Source organism: Chaetura pelagica, unplaced genomic scaffold (genome assembly GCF_000747805.2).
Source record: "Chaetura pelagica isolate M959 unplaced genomic scaffold, ChaPel_1.0 scaffold650, whole genome shotgun sequence".
In the NCBI taxonomy this organism is placed as follows: domain Eukaryota; kingdom Metazoa; phylum Chordata; class Aves; order Apodiformes; family Apodidae; genus Chaetura; species Chaetura pelagica.
The window spans coordinates 913,461-930,342 of record NW_009951820.1 but is presented as its reverse complement, the minus strand read 5'-3'; the positions used below and the strand labels follow the sequence as shown (position 1 = coordinate 930,342).

The 16,882-nt window shown below is 47.5% G+C and overlaps 1 protein-coding gene across 1 annotated transcript in view; it reads right to left on the bottom strand.

Annotated features, from left to right (window-relative positions):
• Positions 1-6,852: 6,852 nt before the first annotated feature.
• Positions 6,853-16,882, bottom strand: part of C2CD2L (C2CD2-like) — a 10,779-nt gene continuing 749 nt past the window's right edge. The window contains exons 2-14 of the mRNA XM_010009040.1: positions 16,470-16,565; positions 15,880-15,999; positions 14,575-14,685; positions 13,723-13,839; positions 12,573-12,690; positions 12,284-12,407; positions 11,683-11,747; positions 10,990-11,117; positions 10,539-10,710; positions 9,750-9,851; positions 9,070-9,203; positions 8,503-8,785; positions 6,853-7,073 (exon numbers count right to left, since the gene is read on the bottom strand). Coding sequence (XP_010007342.1) covers positions 6,853-7,073; positions 8,503-8,785; positions 9,070-9,203; positions 9,750-9,851; positions 10,539-10,710; positions 10,990-11,117; positions 11,683-11,747; positions 12,284-12,407; positions 12,573-12,690; positions 13,723-13,839; positions 14,575-14,685; positions 15,880-15,999; positions 16,470-16,565 — 1,791 coding nt within the window. The remainder of the gene's footprint in view (positions 7,074-8,502; positions 8,786-9,069; positions 9,204-9,749; positions 9,852-10,538; positions 10,711-10,989; positions 11,118-11,682; positions 11,748-12,283; positions 12,408-12,572; positions 12,691-13,722; positions 13,840-14,574; positions 14,686-15,879; positions 16,000-16,469; positions 16,566-16,882) is intronic.

Here is a 16,882-nt window from a genome sequence, read left to right as displayed (position 1 = left end):
GGGCATGGTCCCAGTGGCAATTAGGGGGTTCCTAGGGGCAATTAGAAGGTGCCAGTGGCAATCAGGGGGTCCAAGGGGCATTTAGGGTGTTCCTGAGGTTATTAGGGGGATTGTAGTGGTAATTAGGGGGTCCCCATGGTAATTAGGGGTAATTTGGGGGGTCCCAGGGGCAATTAGGGGGTTCCTAGAGGTAATTAGGGGGTCCCAGTGGCACGTAGTACGTTCCTAGGGGCAATTAGGGGGTTCCTAAAAAAATGAGAGATTGAAGTCTTAAAAAAAAAAAAGGGGGGGGGTGTTACTGAAAATAAAATAATACAGCGATATAGAGGAGTCAGGGCCAACATAAATACATTGTGGAGGAAGAATAAGCCTTAAAAAAGAGAGAGATGGGGACAGCTAAAAAAAAAAAAAAAAAAAGGAAAGAGAGAGAGACAATGGAACGAGGGGAGCAGTTCTGTGGTTCCAGTTTCGGACTCTATGGTTTCAGTGCACTCTCTGTGATTCCAGCTCGGACTCTATGGTTTCGGTGTACGCTCTGTACTTCCGGGTGTGGACTCTATGGTTTCCGTGTATGCTCTGTACATTATAAAGAAAAAGAAAGAAGGGGGAACAAGAAGGGGGTAAAAATAAAAAGGGAAGCAAAGAAAAAAGGGGGGGTGAAAAAAAATGAAGGGGGAGGTACAAAAAATTAAAAAGAAGGGTGATACACAGAGAGTAAGCAGTGAGAGGGTGACAAAAAAAAGGGAGAGAGAGAATGGAGGCTGACCAAAAAAAGTGACCTAAGGGGGGGCTACCAGAAAAAAAAACAGGGAGAAGAAGGGCAGAAAACAGTATAGATAGAAAAGGGGGAGCTGACAAAATAAAAGAGACTTAGAAGGGAGGGTGAACATTAAAAAGAGAGAGAAGGGGAGCCAAAAAAAACCCCAAAACATAAGGGTGGAGCATTAGGTAAGAGAAAAGGAAGTACTGACATAAGAAAAATAAAAAGGGCCTACAGAAGAAAGGCGAATAGGGGCCAAGAAAAATTTGAGGGGCGGGGGGTGGAGGGGGGGGCAGAAAGTAAGAGAGAAAGGAGGCCCTACAAAAAAAAGACAATGGGGGGTGGCAAGAGAGAAAGGAAGGAAAATTCAGAAAGGGGGGTGGCAAACAAGGTGGGGGACAAGCAAGGAATGGGGAAAATTCAGAACAGGAGGTGGCAAGAAAGAAACTCAGAAGGAAACTCAGGAAGGGGGCTTTCAAGGAACGTACGCAGAAAGCGCAACCTATGCAGAAAGCACAACTTTAGAAACTTGGAGGAAAATACAGAAAGCGGGGTGCCAAGAAAAACATATAGGAAAATTCAGGAATAGGGGTGGTAAGAAACATACAGGAAAATTAAGGAAGGGGGGTTAAGAAAGATACTTTGATGAAAATTCAGGAAGGGGGGTGGCAAGAAATAAAGGTGGTTAGCAAGAGAGGGCTGGCAACACAGAAACTTAAGAGGAAAATTCAGAAAGGCGGGTGGCAAGACCAAAAGGGCACGTTGGCAGGGCAGTTGTAAGAGGAAGCTGAGTCGCATGGGGGGGACACTCTAAAAACAGGGTTTATTTACATTTTAAAGAAAAATAGCATACGCATTACCACTGATGTATGATCTTACTCACGGCTGCGGGACGCTTCTTGGAGCATCCTCAGGGTGCTGTTCTGCAGCACCACGGACAGCAGGTCCCACTTACCTTCTCCATGAGCACAACTGCAATCCACCTCCTCCCCTGCTCCAGGCTGGCCCCTCTACCACACCAGGCAGCTCTGCTGCCACCTCCTGTAGCCCTTCACCTGGCCAGACTGCAGCCCCTTTATCCCAAGAGCCTGCTCTTAGCCTCACTAGCTGCACTTAGACCTAACCCAGGGTGTGCAGCCATAGTCGTGAGTGCGAAATGAAAGCAATCATTTATTAATGCATTTAGCTCCTGGGAGTTAGTCTGCTAAGTTCAGTGCCCCTAGACTCCCTCTTCTGCTTGGATGCCTCAAGTCAGTACTGGAGGGACATAGAGCAAGACAGAGATGGAGAAAGACAGAAGGAACAGAAATGCAGAGAAAAAATAGAAGATGGACAGAGGAGGAGACAGACTAGAAAAGAAAGGGGCAAGGGGAAAAAAGAAGGACAGAGAGGAAAAGAGATGGACATGGAAAAGGACACTGGGATGGAAAGAGGGGCACACATATCAGGACAGAGACGGAGAAAATAAAAATATTGATGGGAGGCAGGATGGAAAGATATTGAAAGAAAGGCACCCCGCAACAACCTGTGCAATACGGCAGACCAAGGAAGAACATGAGGAAGTGGATGCACGTGAGAAGACAGGGCTCTCCCCAGCTCTGCTCGGGCGCCCTGACAAGCTGAAATGCCTCGTGTCCAGGGTCAGCCAAAGCTTTGGGCGCCACTCACACTTTCCAAGGCTGAAGCATCACAAAGGCTACAGCCCTTGCTGTGGTCCTTCAGACCATAAAGCCATGTATCTGCATTTAGGAAATAAGGACTGTCTTGCAAAAAAGGGCTACAAGTCAACTATTCCCTGTACCTTCCAAAGAGACGAAGTCCAACATGCCACAGTCCAGTAAGATTCAGGGTCAGGTTTTGATTTCCATGTGGTTTAATAAGTTAACAGGTTTGGCCATTACACAGCAATGGAATTCTTCAGCATTTAGAAAGGTGCAAAAACTTCATTCATTTAGTCCAAATTAAGTAATTTTATTTTAATTTCATAAATAGATACAGTTCCTGTATTTTTGCCTCTAAACAATCTGGGTTTAAAACAGTCCACCCAGAGAGAAGGCATCAAAGTACAAAAGAGCACGCACAAGGAGGGACACTAATTCAAATTCAGTGTGGGAATTTGGTCCAGTACCTGTACGAACAAGGAATGGTAGTGTGGAGCTGTCATGCCTGTAGAAGGAGCTCTGATATTTCACGTACACGAAGACCTCTTCCAGAAGTTTGACCACCATGACACTCATCGTGACCTGAGGCGGGGGGGAACAATGCAGAAGACCCCAAAACATGCAAATGCCAACCATCCAACATTCAAGCATCTTGCCAGCTACCCAGAAATTACTTCTCTGTAGGCTTAGTAAACAGTGAACCAAGAGAAGCCATCACAGGGAGGAAACAGAATCACCAAAGTTAGAAAAGCAGAATTAAAACATTTGTAAGCATATGCTTTACCACGCTCCCAGTCTAGAAACAGCACATGTCTGTGGCCCTCCTGTATCAGTTGGAAGAAGTTTTCATTGTGCTCCTCTCTTCTGTAATGTTTTCTGACTGGCTCTCTATGCAATTAGTATCCCTTCTCTCTCCCCTACTTCAGCCAATCTGCCTGAACATCCATCCTCAACTACATAGGCAGCGTGAGGGTGTTTGCAGGGGTAGAAGTTGAACTTGCTTGCTCAAGTCTGTCCCTGCGGAGGTTCATGTAAGAAATACTTTGTGGACACCACAGAAGCTGGTAAAGTCACTCTCCCAACCCACCAATCCTCCCTGTCATTCTCAGACATGACTGCTACAGGTATTCGCAGAGGCATGCTTTAATTACAAGTGCATGCTAACACGCATGCATGTGTGTGATCCCTCTGCCCTCAAATGTGGCCTTTGAGCGCCCTTTCCAAGTACTGGGAGTCAGACATCCACCATGCGAAAGTCCCTGACACCCCCAAAACACTGAGGTTTTGCATTTTCCTCCCATTTCTTCCCATGCCCGTTTCCTCTCACCTGGAGAGGATACTTCTCACAGGCTGATACCAAGGGTTTTTTTTCTATGGGGAACCTCTTGAAAAGCCTTACCAAAACATGGGGAGAGGATGTATCCAAACAGAAATATACTTACAGCTAAAGAAATCTATTTTCTTCAGAGAAGTAAAAATACACAGCATAGGTAAGTTACAGTAACTCTGTTTAGCCAAGATAGAAGAAAAAAAAAAAAAAAGCTCCAGCCCAAAATGTATACTTTGGCTTCATCTACCAGTCACCGTTTCTACTTGCGTAGCTAGCAGTGACACACAGCATTTGGAACACAGGCCCTCATACGCAGGTTGAACTCCTCCAGAAGCCTCTGCGCATTCAAGCCCACTGCTCTGCCACTCCTCTTCCCTCACATATTCAGTCAAGGACCGTATTCACAAGGTGCAAATATCAAGCCTACCCTGAGACAGCAACCTTGCAACCGCAGATCATTTGAGTCTGAAAAGATAGATGGTGGCCTGCTTCATGCACAGGAGTTGCTTCATGGCCCCATGGCTTTATAAAATGACACAGACCCCACAACAGTACAGAGGTGAGGGCACAGGTGTCCAGAAATTAAACAGGGAAATGTAGATTTCAAATAGCATTTCTTCTGTCCTAAAGCCAGATGTACAAGCAGGGATTAAATACAAAAAAGAGATTTCTTTAAGCAATAGTTCTATGAGGCAAAATGCCCTTGGACTCTGTCTTTGCAGTTTCTGGAGGCCAAAGACCTACGTGACCTTCCCTTTCCGTTCGAGATTAGGGGTCAGCCAGCATTTCCCATTCGAAGCAGCCTTGACACAGTATCAAAAGAACAATACACAAAAACTGAAAATGGAGCATCAGGTGCTGTTAGGGCAGAGGCAGAGTCACAGCTGAGATGGTGCAAGAGGGAATGCCAAACTAGAATCAAACCCCAAGGCTCTGGGAACACGGATGTTTGCAAAGGACAGCACCAAGTGTGACACTGCACCAACCTGGCAAAAGAAGGCTACATCAAACTGGTGGCTTAAACCAGGACAGATTGCTAGAGGTGAGGCCCAGATTGTCAGCCTCCACCAGAGCTGCAGCAGAAACTGGACACTCCCATCAAGGAAAAGCAAGCACTCTGACATCTGTAGTACACAAAGCTACAAACAAAGCCACAGTACCACGTGGACCGCGAAAGAAACCGGAGCTCAAGGGTGACAGAAAAACTGCCCGACCAAAACAAGCACCTAGAGAAGTTCCTGGTCAGCCAGCTGAACCAGTTCCATTTCTTACACATGCTCAACCTTGTGGAGAAGCAGCAGGAAAAGCAGGAAAGAGTCCATCCTGGTGGCACGTGCCAGCACTTTCAATCCAAGCCCCTGACAACTCTGACCTTCCCTATCTCCAGTCACTTTCAAGAGATGCAGTGAAATTCCCACCTGTAAACCCTTCCGCAGGGGCATACCAAACACTTTCAAGCTCTGGAAATGGCATGCAACAGCTGCATCAGTAAGCCCGATTTGTCCTTCTGAAGAACACAACATGTTGTTTCATGCACAGCATCAAGAGAACAACTGCTTTTTTGGTTGGTCTCATCCTGCATAAGGTGGGGTGACAGCTCCCACCTCAGGAGGTACCGTAACAGAAGAGCAAAACTAGCAAAACCACGCAGGCCTAGGCAATCACTCTTCAGTGAGGTTTTTCCTTCCCTTTGCTCCATCTCCTTGACTCTACAACGCACAGGAGAGCAGGAGCGTTCGTTCAAATCAGGTCTGCCAACACAGCATGAGTGTGGCTCTGAAGACCATCATCACACTATCCAAACGGGGCCTCTGGGGATATTTGCATTGTGCACACATCAGGAGACAGGGAAACTGTTTGTCTAGAAGAGCAGTCTCCTCCTGCACAGGAGCTGATTTACCTGAGTGCCTCTCCCTCCACAAATACGTGCTGCGGAAATGCCCACCGTTTGAACATTGTGAATTAGGTTAGCTAGAGTAAGGGAAATACCAGACGCAATCAAGAAATGCTCCTTCTACTACAGAAAACCCATTCGTCAGTGAAAACATGTGAACTCTTGCCTCTTTCCACCACATGGCTTCAAGCTCCACATCAGACTGCCCTTTTGCTAGCATTGCTCCATTCCTTGCCATGCATCTCCAGCATAGTGCCAGTCCTTGCCGTGAGGATCCTAAGAACGCGAGAGGTCTGGTGCTCTGCAGGTCCAGAAGATGGCCTGGCACCCCGCCAGCAACACCCCAACTGACCCCGAGGGAAAGGGTTCTGCTAGCACGACAGCTGGTGTGCATGTGCAGCATGGCCCCTTCCCCATTCCAGAACATGGATGCAGAAAGAGGGCAGTGTCACAGAACAGCAGCATCAACAGCACTGACCAAACATTCTATCAAGGGCCTGGGCGTCTACAAAAACTCTCCCAGCGGTTAAAACTTCATTCTTCTTAGAGACTCCTTCCTTCATCAGCACAGCACAGAAGGCAACCCACAGTACGGTGAACCACAGACTGTTCCAACAGCAGAGCTGGGTGCAGAACTGCAGCTTGTTCTCCTGAAAGCTCATGGCCCAGGAACACATTGCCCCAGCCCTCAGTCAGGTTACAGCCTCTGCACCAAGCAGAAGCCACAAGAGTGTTTAGATGGCCGGCAAACACATCATTCTCTCTTGCTAGAAGAGCTGAGTGAGGCTACATCCCCCATTTCTCATCACTGTAGGTAAGCCAGTAGTTTCTTGATCTTTAACTCTGAAGGATGACACTTGAGAGACCCTGCCCCCCCTTTCCAGGATGGACCTGGTGATCCCAGACAGCTATGCAGGCAGAGTCGCTTCTGCAGCTCCTGGAACGTCCATGGGGATTAGCAAGCCACCTGGGTTTTCTAGAGAGTACAGTGGGGTACAACAGTCAGAGAAGGCTAAGCTGAGGCAGACGAGCAGCCTACGCCCTGGATTTGCCACCTCCACTTCCCAAATCGTTTAAAGCAGTGGCATGTCTTCCCTCAGCCAAGGTTGGAAGGAACCGGACTGCAGGTCACAGATACCATGGAGCGGGAAGACAAGAGACTAGAAAAGGATCTCTGCACAATACTTCTGACAGACTTCTCCCTCCTTCAGTTCTCACCTGCTGTTTTGCCATTGCTAGCTTTAGGTTTGGATTTAGACTTGAAGGAGAAGCGCTTAATGAGGCGGCGAGAGAAACTGCCAGCTTTCTTCCTGGTGGCAGAGCTGGCAGTGACGTTGGACAGGTCATCATGTGACTGGCTCAGGCCCGCTTCCTTCTGCTTGCTCCTTCTCCGGAAGATGAGCTTGGTACCACTCCGAAGAAAGCTAACTGCAGAGACAGAAAGGAACGAGAGGGAAACCATGACAGCAACATGCCCTGGCATAATACACCCTTACTGCTCTTGGAGAGTGGCAAAAACCTCCTCTTGTGCAAGGGCAGAAGCACACAGCAGGTCAGCAAATCCGAGTTCCCAACTGCAAGGCAAAGTCTACGTTCAGGACATGCTGCAATACTAACAGGCTGCTTGGCTAAACATGCCATCGAACATCCTCTGCATAAACTTCCTTTTACACAACAATGTCACAACAGTGATACTGTGCAGAACTGTAACAGAAAGCTAAGGCGTGTGTGAATTGATAACAAGCCAGAATGTCTGCATGTGGAGACACCAGGAGGAACGCACTACAGGGAAAGGGCCTCTCAAACTAGCACGTCTCAAGGACGCCCAGATTAGCTGGTCATTGAGCCTCCATACTAACTGCCTGCAGTTTCCTGATATGCCCAAATTTGGAGACACGTATCAGCAATAGCTCCAGACAACTCACGTGGGTGGGACGTGATGGAGATGTCCATCACCATCAGCCCCAAACAGGTACAAAAAAAACCCAAAACTATTCAGAACCTGCACAGCACGCAAAGTTTTCCTACAGAGGGAGCTTGCTTTCCATTTTCTTCCTTCTCCTCTTCACCCCCTCGTCTCTCAAGAATATGAGCCACACACCTTTCTACCTGCTGACATGCAAACAAGAGGCCACCACCCTTCAAACTGTACCTGGCTGCACCAGGGTGCAACTCCCCAAAACTTGTTCCAGTCTTGCATTCTGAGCAAACAAGATCTTTTACTTGAACTTGTTTATATAAGTTTGTGAAGCCATCATGAAGCCATCATGGCAACAAGCAGACAAAGCCAAGGCACGCCATCCGTCTAATGGACACAAGCCCATAAAGTCCAGAACAGCAGCTCAGAGAGCCTGCTCCATCATTTAAAAGCAGAGAGCTTGCGTGGACATCCTATGGTACAACAGGTCAGAGGCACTAGCTACTTTGAAGCTAATGGAGAAAGAGGGAGGGCACTGAGACCTGTACAATTCACATTGTTGGGTGATCTCCATTTCCATGCCAGAGACAGCTGAATTTGGAGGAGGAATAATTATTTATGGATGTACACCTGATCTGCAGACCGAGAGGGCCAGGAAGTGAAAAACAGGTTCTCGGGAACAAGCAAACTGCACAGGGTTCCCATCTAAAAGAGCACAGAAACGGAAAAGACCACAAGAATTGGACACCTGCAAATAGAGGTGTTTGGAAACACAAGAGCAGGATGTGCGGGAGAAAGGCAAGCTCTTCCAGGCTCAAGTGGAAGCCACTCTTCACCACATTGAAAGCTGGCTGTAGCCCCAGCACTTGGGAAAGGAACTCACTTTGTCCTCAAGTACAACAGGCTAACTTTAGCCACTGTCTAATGGTTCATCCTTACCTTTGTGATCTTTCAAGCTCCTGGTCTCAAGGGCTCCTGTGGAGCCAGTTTCAGATTCAACATCTTCGACTGATGGTCTCTCAGAGATGTCTGATCGTGTTGTCTCATCCAGCTCCTGACTGGCCCTCTGTCCCGACGGTGACACTTCCAGCAGCTGTGATGATTCCATAGAATCATGCGTCTGGAGGGCTGGGCCTTCTGCCACAGAATCCCCATACGCTGTGGCCTCCAGAGATGCAGCATAACCCAGAGAAAGTGCCATTTCATCTTGAGCAACAGGTACCTGGAAAGGGGTGAGAAGGTCAGACAAAAAAAAAAAGACAGGGTCTAAAGGACTGCCTTCATCTCCCTTCTTCCATCCACAAGTATATCGGGATGCTTCAGTTCCAATCATAACTGCTAGAAAGCATCAATGTGCAATCGTGACTCTTGCTGAAATATATTGGAATGTGGCTGACTCCAAAGGAACCTTCCCACACTGTTCCCTACAGGACAGGGTGGTTTCATGCATGCACCCCTAGAAACAATCTCCCAGTATGGAAATGAAGCCCTCTAACTACCAGAGACCTTGGAAACTCCCGAGATGATCAGTGTGCTACGTTTTGTTGGGGTCCTCTTGGCAGGCTTGTTATTCGTCTCGGTTAGCTGCCTGATCGCTGTCTCAGCCACTGGATCCAAGCCATTGGGCATATGGCTATTCCCTGAGCACAAGAAAGATATCAACGTTTGAAGTAGCAACCTTCAGTACAGGCAAGAGGTCACTTACTGACCACAATGCTTGTAATAGGCAACTCAAAGGTAGAGAACATAATTTATTATGGATTTGTCTGAGTAAACCAAAGGAAGGAACCTCCATATAACTCTTGGCTCTTTCAGGCACCTGAAAATTTTGATTTCCCAGCAGGTGTATCACTAAAATACCCCTCCTGCTCAACAAAGATTTCCAAAGAATTTGGGCAGCCTTGGCCACAAACTGTCAGAGGCAATCAGAGCCCTGAGTAGAGCAAAGCTCTTTGGGTCTGGATAGCCTAGAATGCTCTTGTCAAGCAGGGAAACACCCAGCCAAAGTCACAGTAGAAAGTCAAATTTCTTTTGCCCCTCCCCCCAGCCTTCACTTAGGCACTTGGACATTCTCTTCTGCAGCAAATGCAGACAAATTCAGTAACCGCACTGAAACTGCCGCTCTCCCAAGAACGGTTAAGGAACTCAGTCGCTCCAGTAAGAGTTTCATATTTCCGAGCACTTACGGGTACCGATGGGCAAGGGGCTGCGAGGACAGCCACCCTCCAAAAGCACTGTTGTCTTCTTTTCAGTCACTTCCACCTTAGAAGGCGACCTTGACGGTGAATCTTCGCAGTGAAAGAGAGGCAGAAACACCAGTGAGTGGAGATGAAAATTAGGCAACTTCACTACTGTACTGTGACTCCCTACGTGCACCCCTAAAAAGCCTCAAGTGTGTGGAGAGCCTGCAGAGGCTGGATCCAATGAGGCTTTGCACCAATGAAGACATAAAAAACCTATTGGAAAAAAACATGGGAAGCAACCCTGTCATGAGACCTCCAACTCATGCTCTTTCCCAACCCCACCTCACAGAATATCCAGCACCACATTTGTCAACCACTAATAATAAGGTGAACCTGCTTTTGGCTCCACATTCAGTACATAGAGATAATTTATCAGTGAAGAAAAAGAGTAAGAGTGGCAAAACGCTTAGTCTGCCATTACGCAGAGATTTTGAGTTGGGCCACAGAAGCTAGTCCCTCTCTCATCTCCCCCCAGACACAGGGCTGCATCAATTCCCTCCTCCAAGAATATACACGAGTATCCCACCTGCCACAAAACACTAAAGGAATGGCGATGACCCCCACTTTCCGAATCAAAAGCGCCATGCACAGGGTGAGCCCACATCAACCACAATGCACAATGGCTAAACAGTTTTAGGACTGCCCATGTGAGAGGCTGCAGGAGTATCACAGCTGAGTCTGGGCCCCCATAGTAGCCACCTGTATGAGATGCCTGTCACAGGACAGCCTCACCCAGTTTGCAGTCTGCCTTGGGCCGAGACTGAATGGTGGTGACAGTAGTCACGATGGTGCCATCAGGCATGATGGTCCGGTCCATCTCCACCTTCTTAGTGGGGGTGACACTGCTTCGCAGAGATGCAGCATGCTGAGCATTTATAGATGCAGAAGACTCCTGGAACAACAGCTACAAAGAATAAAGCACAGCTTAGAGAGACTTTCTTCCTCCTAGACATGAAATAAAGCTACTGCTATGGGCACCAAGAAGCCATCCCCACTACAATGTCAGTTGAACACAGGGAGGCTCAGGGACTGAGGGCCAGGCAACACTCCTCCTTAGCCTAAGTGTCTGATGGCCCCCAGCAACAAGCCCAGGTCTAATTACACTCAACTCTAGCTAGAGGTTCACCATGTGAATGCTTCTGGAACATGTGTTTATGCCAAGTTTATGGAGTCGTGAGCTCACCTCCAATTCAAAGGTAGCTTCAGCCGCCAGTGACCGCCCAGCTCCTGGGGCCAGTGAGCAGACCTGTCTCCCAGATGGTTGTTTGCCCAAAGAATCAAGCAATAGTGTGGCATGTGCCAGCACTACATCTGCGAGAAGGAACAGGAAAACAAGACACAGCACATGACCTCAGCACTTCAGATGTCTCCTAATCAAACCCTGCTTTTGGGAAGCAGCCCCGAAGGCCAACCACACAAATCCCAACTCTGGTAGCTTGCAAGTTTTGAGATGGGGAGGGGGCAAGCAGCACTCTTCCATTCTTCTTTACCCATCCAAAAATCAAGTCCATTAAACAGCTGGCCATTGTGCAGCCTCTATCAACAATAGGTGCTGCGGTTTCTCTCTGAGTTCAAATGAACAGATTTAAGAGCCTTCTGCAACGTTCTTCCAGTACACATAGGCAAATCCATGCATCCCTCTCTCAGCTTCAAAGTAGAGATGGATAGGACCATGGGAACATCCCAGGTATCAAAATGGAAGGTATTTCACTAAGAAAAACAAATTCCAGTTTCTTCATGCAGTCAGACACTCACATAGAGTTGGATATGAAAAACCTGTTGCAAAGTGCATTACACATCGCAGGCTCAAAGGTCAGACATTATGTATTTTTGTCTCCTCATTTTACAATCCCATCTTATGACTACCCATACTCACTTCCCCCTCCGTCACAGCTCCGCAGCACCTGTAGCTTCAGCTCTTTACTTCTTGGTCCCAACTCCCTGTTGAAACAGAAAAAGACACGCTGATATTAGGCATTCTTTGCAGAACAGCCACAGAGCAAAAAAACCCATTACATATCATCCCTCCCTCAAATCTCACATGCCTCATCACATTTTCCAAAGCTCCAGTACAAGTGCACTGCTTTAAAGGACACAACAAGGGGCAGCAAACTACACCAGAGAACTCTAGTTGGTATCCCCTGCAGGGCTGTGCAGGCTCTCAGTGGAACATGAGAGGACAATCTGGAGGCTGGGATTAAAGCTCCAGGCCTTCTGCACCAGCTGCTCGGACATGCTGCCCATGGTTAGTGCTTCTGCCCATCCAGAGCAGCCAGAGGAGTTGGAAATACGTATGCAAGCTGGGGCCACCCAGCCAAACAGGTAAGCCCAGCACACAGGCAGCACAAACATACACTGCTGCAGTGCAGACTTCATCTCTGTGCCATCCGCATCAGTTACTGCAGTGTAATAATGACACCCAGTGACTGTGCCAGTCTACCTCCGTTGTGCCAGCTGGAAGGAGGGCAGACACTTACAGAAAGAGCTCCTCATTCCACTCCATCTCTGCTGCTGCACTGGCACTGACAGCTGTCACTGGCCTCGTCCACTTCTGCTGGGGGGGGCTGTCTAGTTCTGCCATGCAGCTTATCTCCCCAACTCCTGCAACAGAGGTACAGAGCACATGCATGCACTCACCAAGCCGAGGCAGTGGCTTGGCAGAAGCACACCCCTTCCTTTCATTCAAACCGGCCCAAAACATCCACTCACTCCAGTCTCACCACCTGCATGCTTGTCCCTGTAGATCAGCAATGTTTTCATTCTTACCTCCCTTCCCCTGGCAGCCCAAGTTCAGCACTCGAAGATTCCGAAGTAGCAGCTTAGAGCACAGAGGGGCTGCTCCTACTCCAGACCGGGACTCTCGAATCAACTTACTGCTGGGTACCTGAGGAATGACAAGAGTGAGACTGGTGTCTTGATTGTTCACTTGCCAGCAGACAGCAGCAAGACACGGGACATTCTTCCTTGCATCTACTAAGTGGCTCCTCACACCAACACAGGGGAACATCCACAGGGATGCTGCAGATTCCTCAAGCTATCAACCTTCAGTGGGCCCTCATGTTATTTCAGATGGTAAATTTAAGGCAGACAAGAAAAGAGACAGACAAGAACGAGACTGCTGACTGACAGATTGACAACTGAAGATGACAAACTATGGACCATTCCACACCTGTAAAGCCTGCCCTGGACAGACCCTTCGTGTGCAGAGCAACAGAAAGGGTGCCAAACCAGAGATGCACTTCAGTCACTCTGGCTCCACCTCAACACAATCAGCACTCAGCATTCAGGAAACACGGCTGTCTACATTCAGCCCATATCTGGGCTAAACTACAGCCATTCCTCTATCAGCTGATGACCCCTCTGCAGCCAAGAAAGGGAATCACGAAAAGCATAGGAGATTCATGGGCTGAAATGAAAATGGATGTAATGAACTAGCTAAACTAATACCAATGCCAACATAAAACATATAGAATTATACTCGGCCCAGTCCTCAGGAGCAGACAAAGCAGGAGGAGGAGAAGCCCTGGGAAGAGGAGCTCCTCATCCTCAGCAAACCTTCATTTTTATAATGAGCAGAATGCTCAAGGTATGGGATACAACTGTTAGTCAGCTTGGGTCAGGCACCCTGACTTAAGCTCCCAATCAACTCCAAACTGCTAATGGCTTACCCTCCATGGCTGGCTTACGATTCTATCCCAGGCAACTCAGGATAAAGGTAAAAATGGAGCCGGCCTTCAGAACAGTTTCTAATTATCCCTACTCCCCGTGGCACAGTACCCCCAACTCCTAGCACAGGCCAGGATGCGGCTGTTGTCCAGAAGTTAGTCTCAACCCTTGGATTCATGCCTGAGTCTCCACCCTCAGATGCACCCCAGGAAATAGTGTTTGAGGCCCAAGAATGACACAAGAGCCTTACCACAACGGCTCCAGCAGTGCAGGCCTTCAGATTCACCATCATGGCTGGCTGCGTGCTGACAATGGTATCCTCAATCAGATCCTCTATGGTGGACAGATCCACTTGCCCTTCATTCTTCTCCCCACAAATCAAGAGGAAATGCAGGAAAGTCATAATGAGGCAGACGCATTTTCTTCTTGTACAGCTCTAACTGCCTATAGAGCCTCTAAGATGCTACACAGTCTTCCCAGTAATAACCTCTCAGGCACTCTTCCGGTATTTGCTCTCCCCAGTGCTTAAAGCTTTCATGTAACAGCTGCAGGTGAATATAAGTTCAGTAAATGAGATCAACTAAGTTTCTACATCTGTACTCTACCTGTTACAAATTTTGACAATATGGTTTTTACAGTTTGCCACATCCTGATCACTGTCCCTTTATTCAGGATAACAAACCAACCAAGTTATTTGCATCACAGAAGCACAAGCATGCCCACAGTCAGCTCCTTAAATAGCCATGAATCACAGTAACCTCTCAAAAGAACCCCAAACAAATAAACCAAGAAAAAACCAAAACATTGCAGCCCTACATCTGACAACAGCGGGAGTATCTACATAGACAGAAAGCCTTTTCTGCTATGCAGACTCCCATTCAGCTGTTACAGCAAACTCAAAAAGATGTCAGTACTGCCCTGGCCCTCTTAAGGATGCACTGTTTTGACAGAGCTGAGCTAGTATGATTCCAGAGCAAAAGAATGCCCTCCCTCACCCTAAAGGCTGGTTGCCAGCCTCTGCGCTCCACAGCAGCATTCCTCCCAGCTCAGTGCTGTTTCTGGCCATACCATCTTTCCTCTGCTCCCAGTGTTAGCCACTCACCTCATGAAGCTGAAGTCTTGGAAGAACCAAAAGGTTCAAGTCTGGTCTGTCCTTGAATGTCCATGACACCAAGAGACCTTCGTTCTGTATCTCCTCCAAGTGGATCTCCACCTGGCCCAGAACAAATATCCATACTCAGGAATAGCTTGTTCCCTTAAGTGCTTTTTGCCCTGCTTCAGATTCAGTAACTGAAAGGCCATCACACCAGTACAACAGTAAGACACAGAACATAAGAACAGAAGTGGTCCCTGGCCTAAATGAAGAAGCAGCTGCAGAAACCTCACTCCTTCGTAGTGAGATCTGGCTTCCTGGTTGCTTTTAGATGCCCAGGTAGCATTAGAATGAAAAGCAGTATGTTATTTTTGAAGTAAAAGTCTGCAAAAAAATGTGAAAGAGTGAGTCAGGCACTAAAACAGGGTATTCACTAAGCTACAGCAATTAACCATTGTTAAGCCTACTCATGGCCATTTCTAAGTTAGCAATGCATTTCTACGAGAGGATCCTCAGATATAAAAGTCATCCAGGTCACCAATAGCTCACCAAAATAAACCAGACTGTACACCATCCCATGTGTACAACACATAGTACAGCTGAAAAGTTGTACGCTCAGACATCTGAAAGGCATCACTAACACAACAGACAGAACCACACACAAAGAACTCCTGACCCAGTATCTCTAGTAAAAACAGGGGAATGAAAACTAATGTAGTTCTAAAGTAACCGACGGACTGACATTTATTTGCCAAGAACACAGAAGGTTTGTCAGCCAAAAGCAACAGATCTGGGACAGAGTGAGTAACCAACAAGAGGTGCATAAAAGAGGCAAGGCACATTTTGGGAATACAGTGAAGCACTTCAACCAACTGGCTCACAGTAACTTAAGCAGTATTTTGCAATGCAGCAGCAAGATCTCAATTACAATACCACACAAAATTCTCTACAAGAACAGCCAACCCAAAATTTCAGCAGAGGCAGACAAGGAGACCTAGAAAACACTTGTGAGTAGAGGAGCAATTTGATGAGGTATGACAAAGACCACCTGGCTCTCAGAGCTATGCAAAAATGAAATGCAGCCACAGCTGCTGCCTATGACTAGATCAGCAGCAGGCACACTGAACACCAAGGAGAGAGAGAGAAGCCATTTAAACAATCATGAAACTAAGGGACAAAATCAAACAGGGATGAGCTGATAAATGTAGGTTGCAAATTTGCGCTAACTCAAGTCCTCCTTCCTCTACTGGTATGGGACTAAGTAAAAAAAACAAAACAAAACAAGTTCAATAGCTAACTTTTTCAAAATATTACCTGAGCCTGCAGCACAGCCAAAGTGACATGATAGGTGTCCACAGAAACAGCAGCTGGGGACTGCTGAGTAACAGAGACAGGGAATTTCACAGCTTCAGCAGACAGACGGCAGGACAGCACCTGGTGAGAAAAGGAAGGAGATGAGTTTATAGCCATGGCAAGAGGCAACCCTGCGATGGAAAACCTCTAAAAGCAATAAGCAAGGTTTCAATCCATGGCAGGAATGAAACATCAGGCTTACTCCCAGACCCAGTTACACCTTGCAAACCTGCCATTTCAGACTCTGTATCTGAGGCAGTAAAGACACATGAGTGACAGGTACTCTCTTCTCCTCTCCACTGTACAACCCCAACAGTCGAGCTCAGCATCCATATACACACCTGGGGCTCCCCCAGAGCTCACTAATGTATAGCCCTGGCACCGCAATCTCACGAGCCTGTCAACTGTCCTCCAAATGCAACAACAGACTTCACCCAAAAGTTCCCTGGTTCCACCACCCCTGTCACACAGGACTCGGCAATCTGCGTAGAACGTACCATCAGTTGATGGAGAAACCCCACACTGTACAATTCAGAACAGCAAAGCCTTACCATGCTGTGGTCTGACTGCTCCTTGCACATCACATCACTTATATTTGCAGCTGGTGGTAACTGAGGACTCTCTTCAAATGTAATCTGCACCGAACTCTACAAAAGAGAACTCGGTTAATTCCCAATGGTCAAGGCATCCCAGATACTTTCAAAGAGAATGAGCAATTCTGACATCAGGCGCCAGAGACACTGTGGTCCTCTTCCATGAATTCGGCCAGCAGGCAGAACTGTCACACAATTCAATTCTACCCACCTTACCTTGTCTATACAAAGAAAGGAAACAGAAGGCTTGACACCGGTAAAACAAAAACATTCCCCATCCAAGGCTGGAAAAAGAACTCAAAGGTGGCTCATTATACAGATCCGCGAAGAAAGGACAGGCAGCCCCACTCGCGCATAAGTCACCGCCGCTT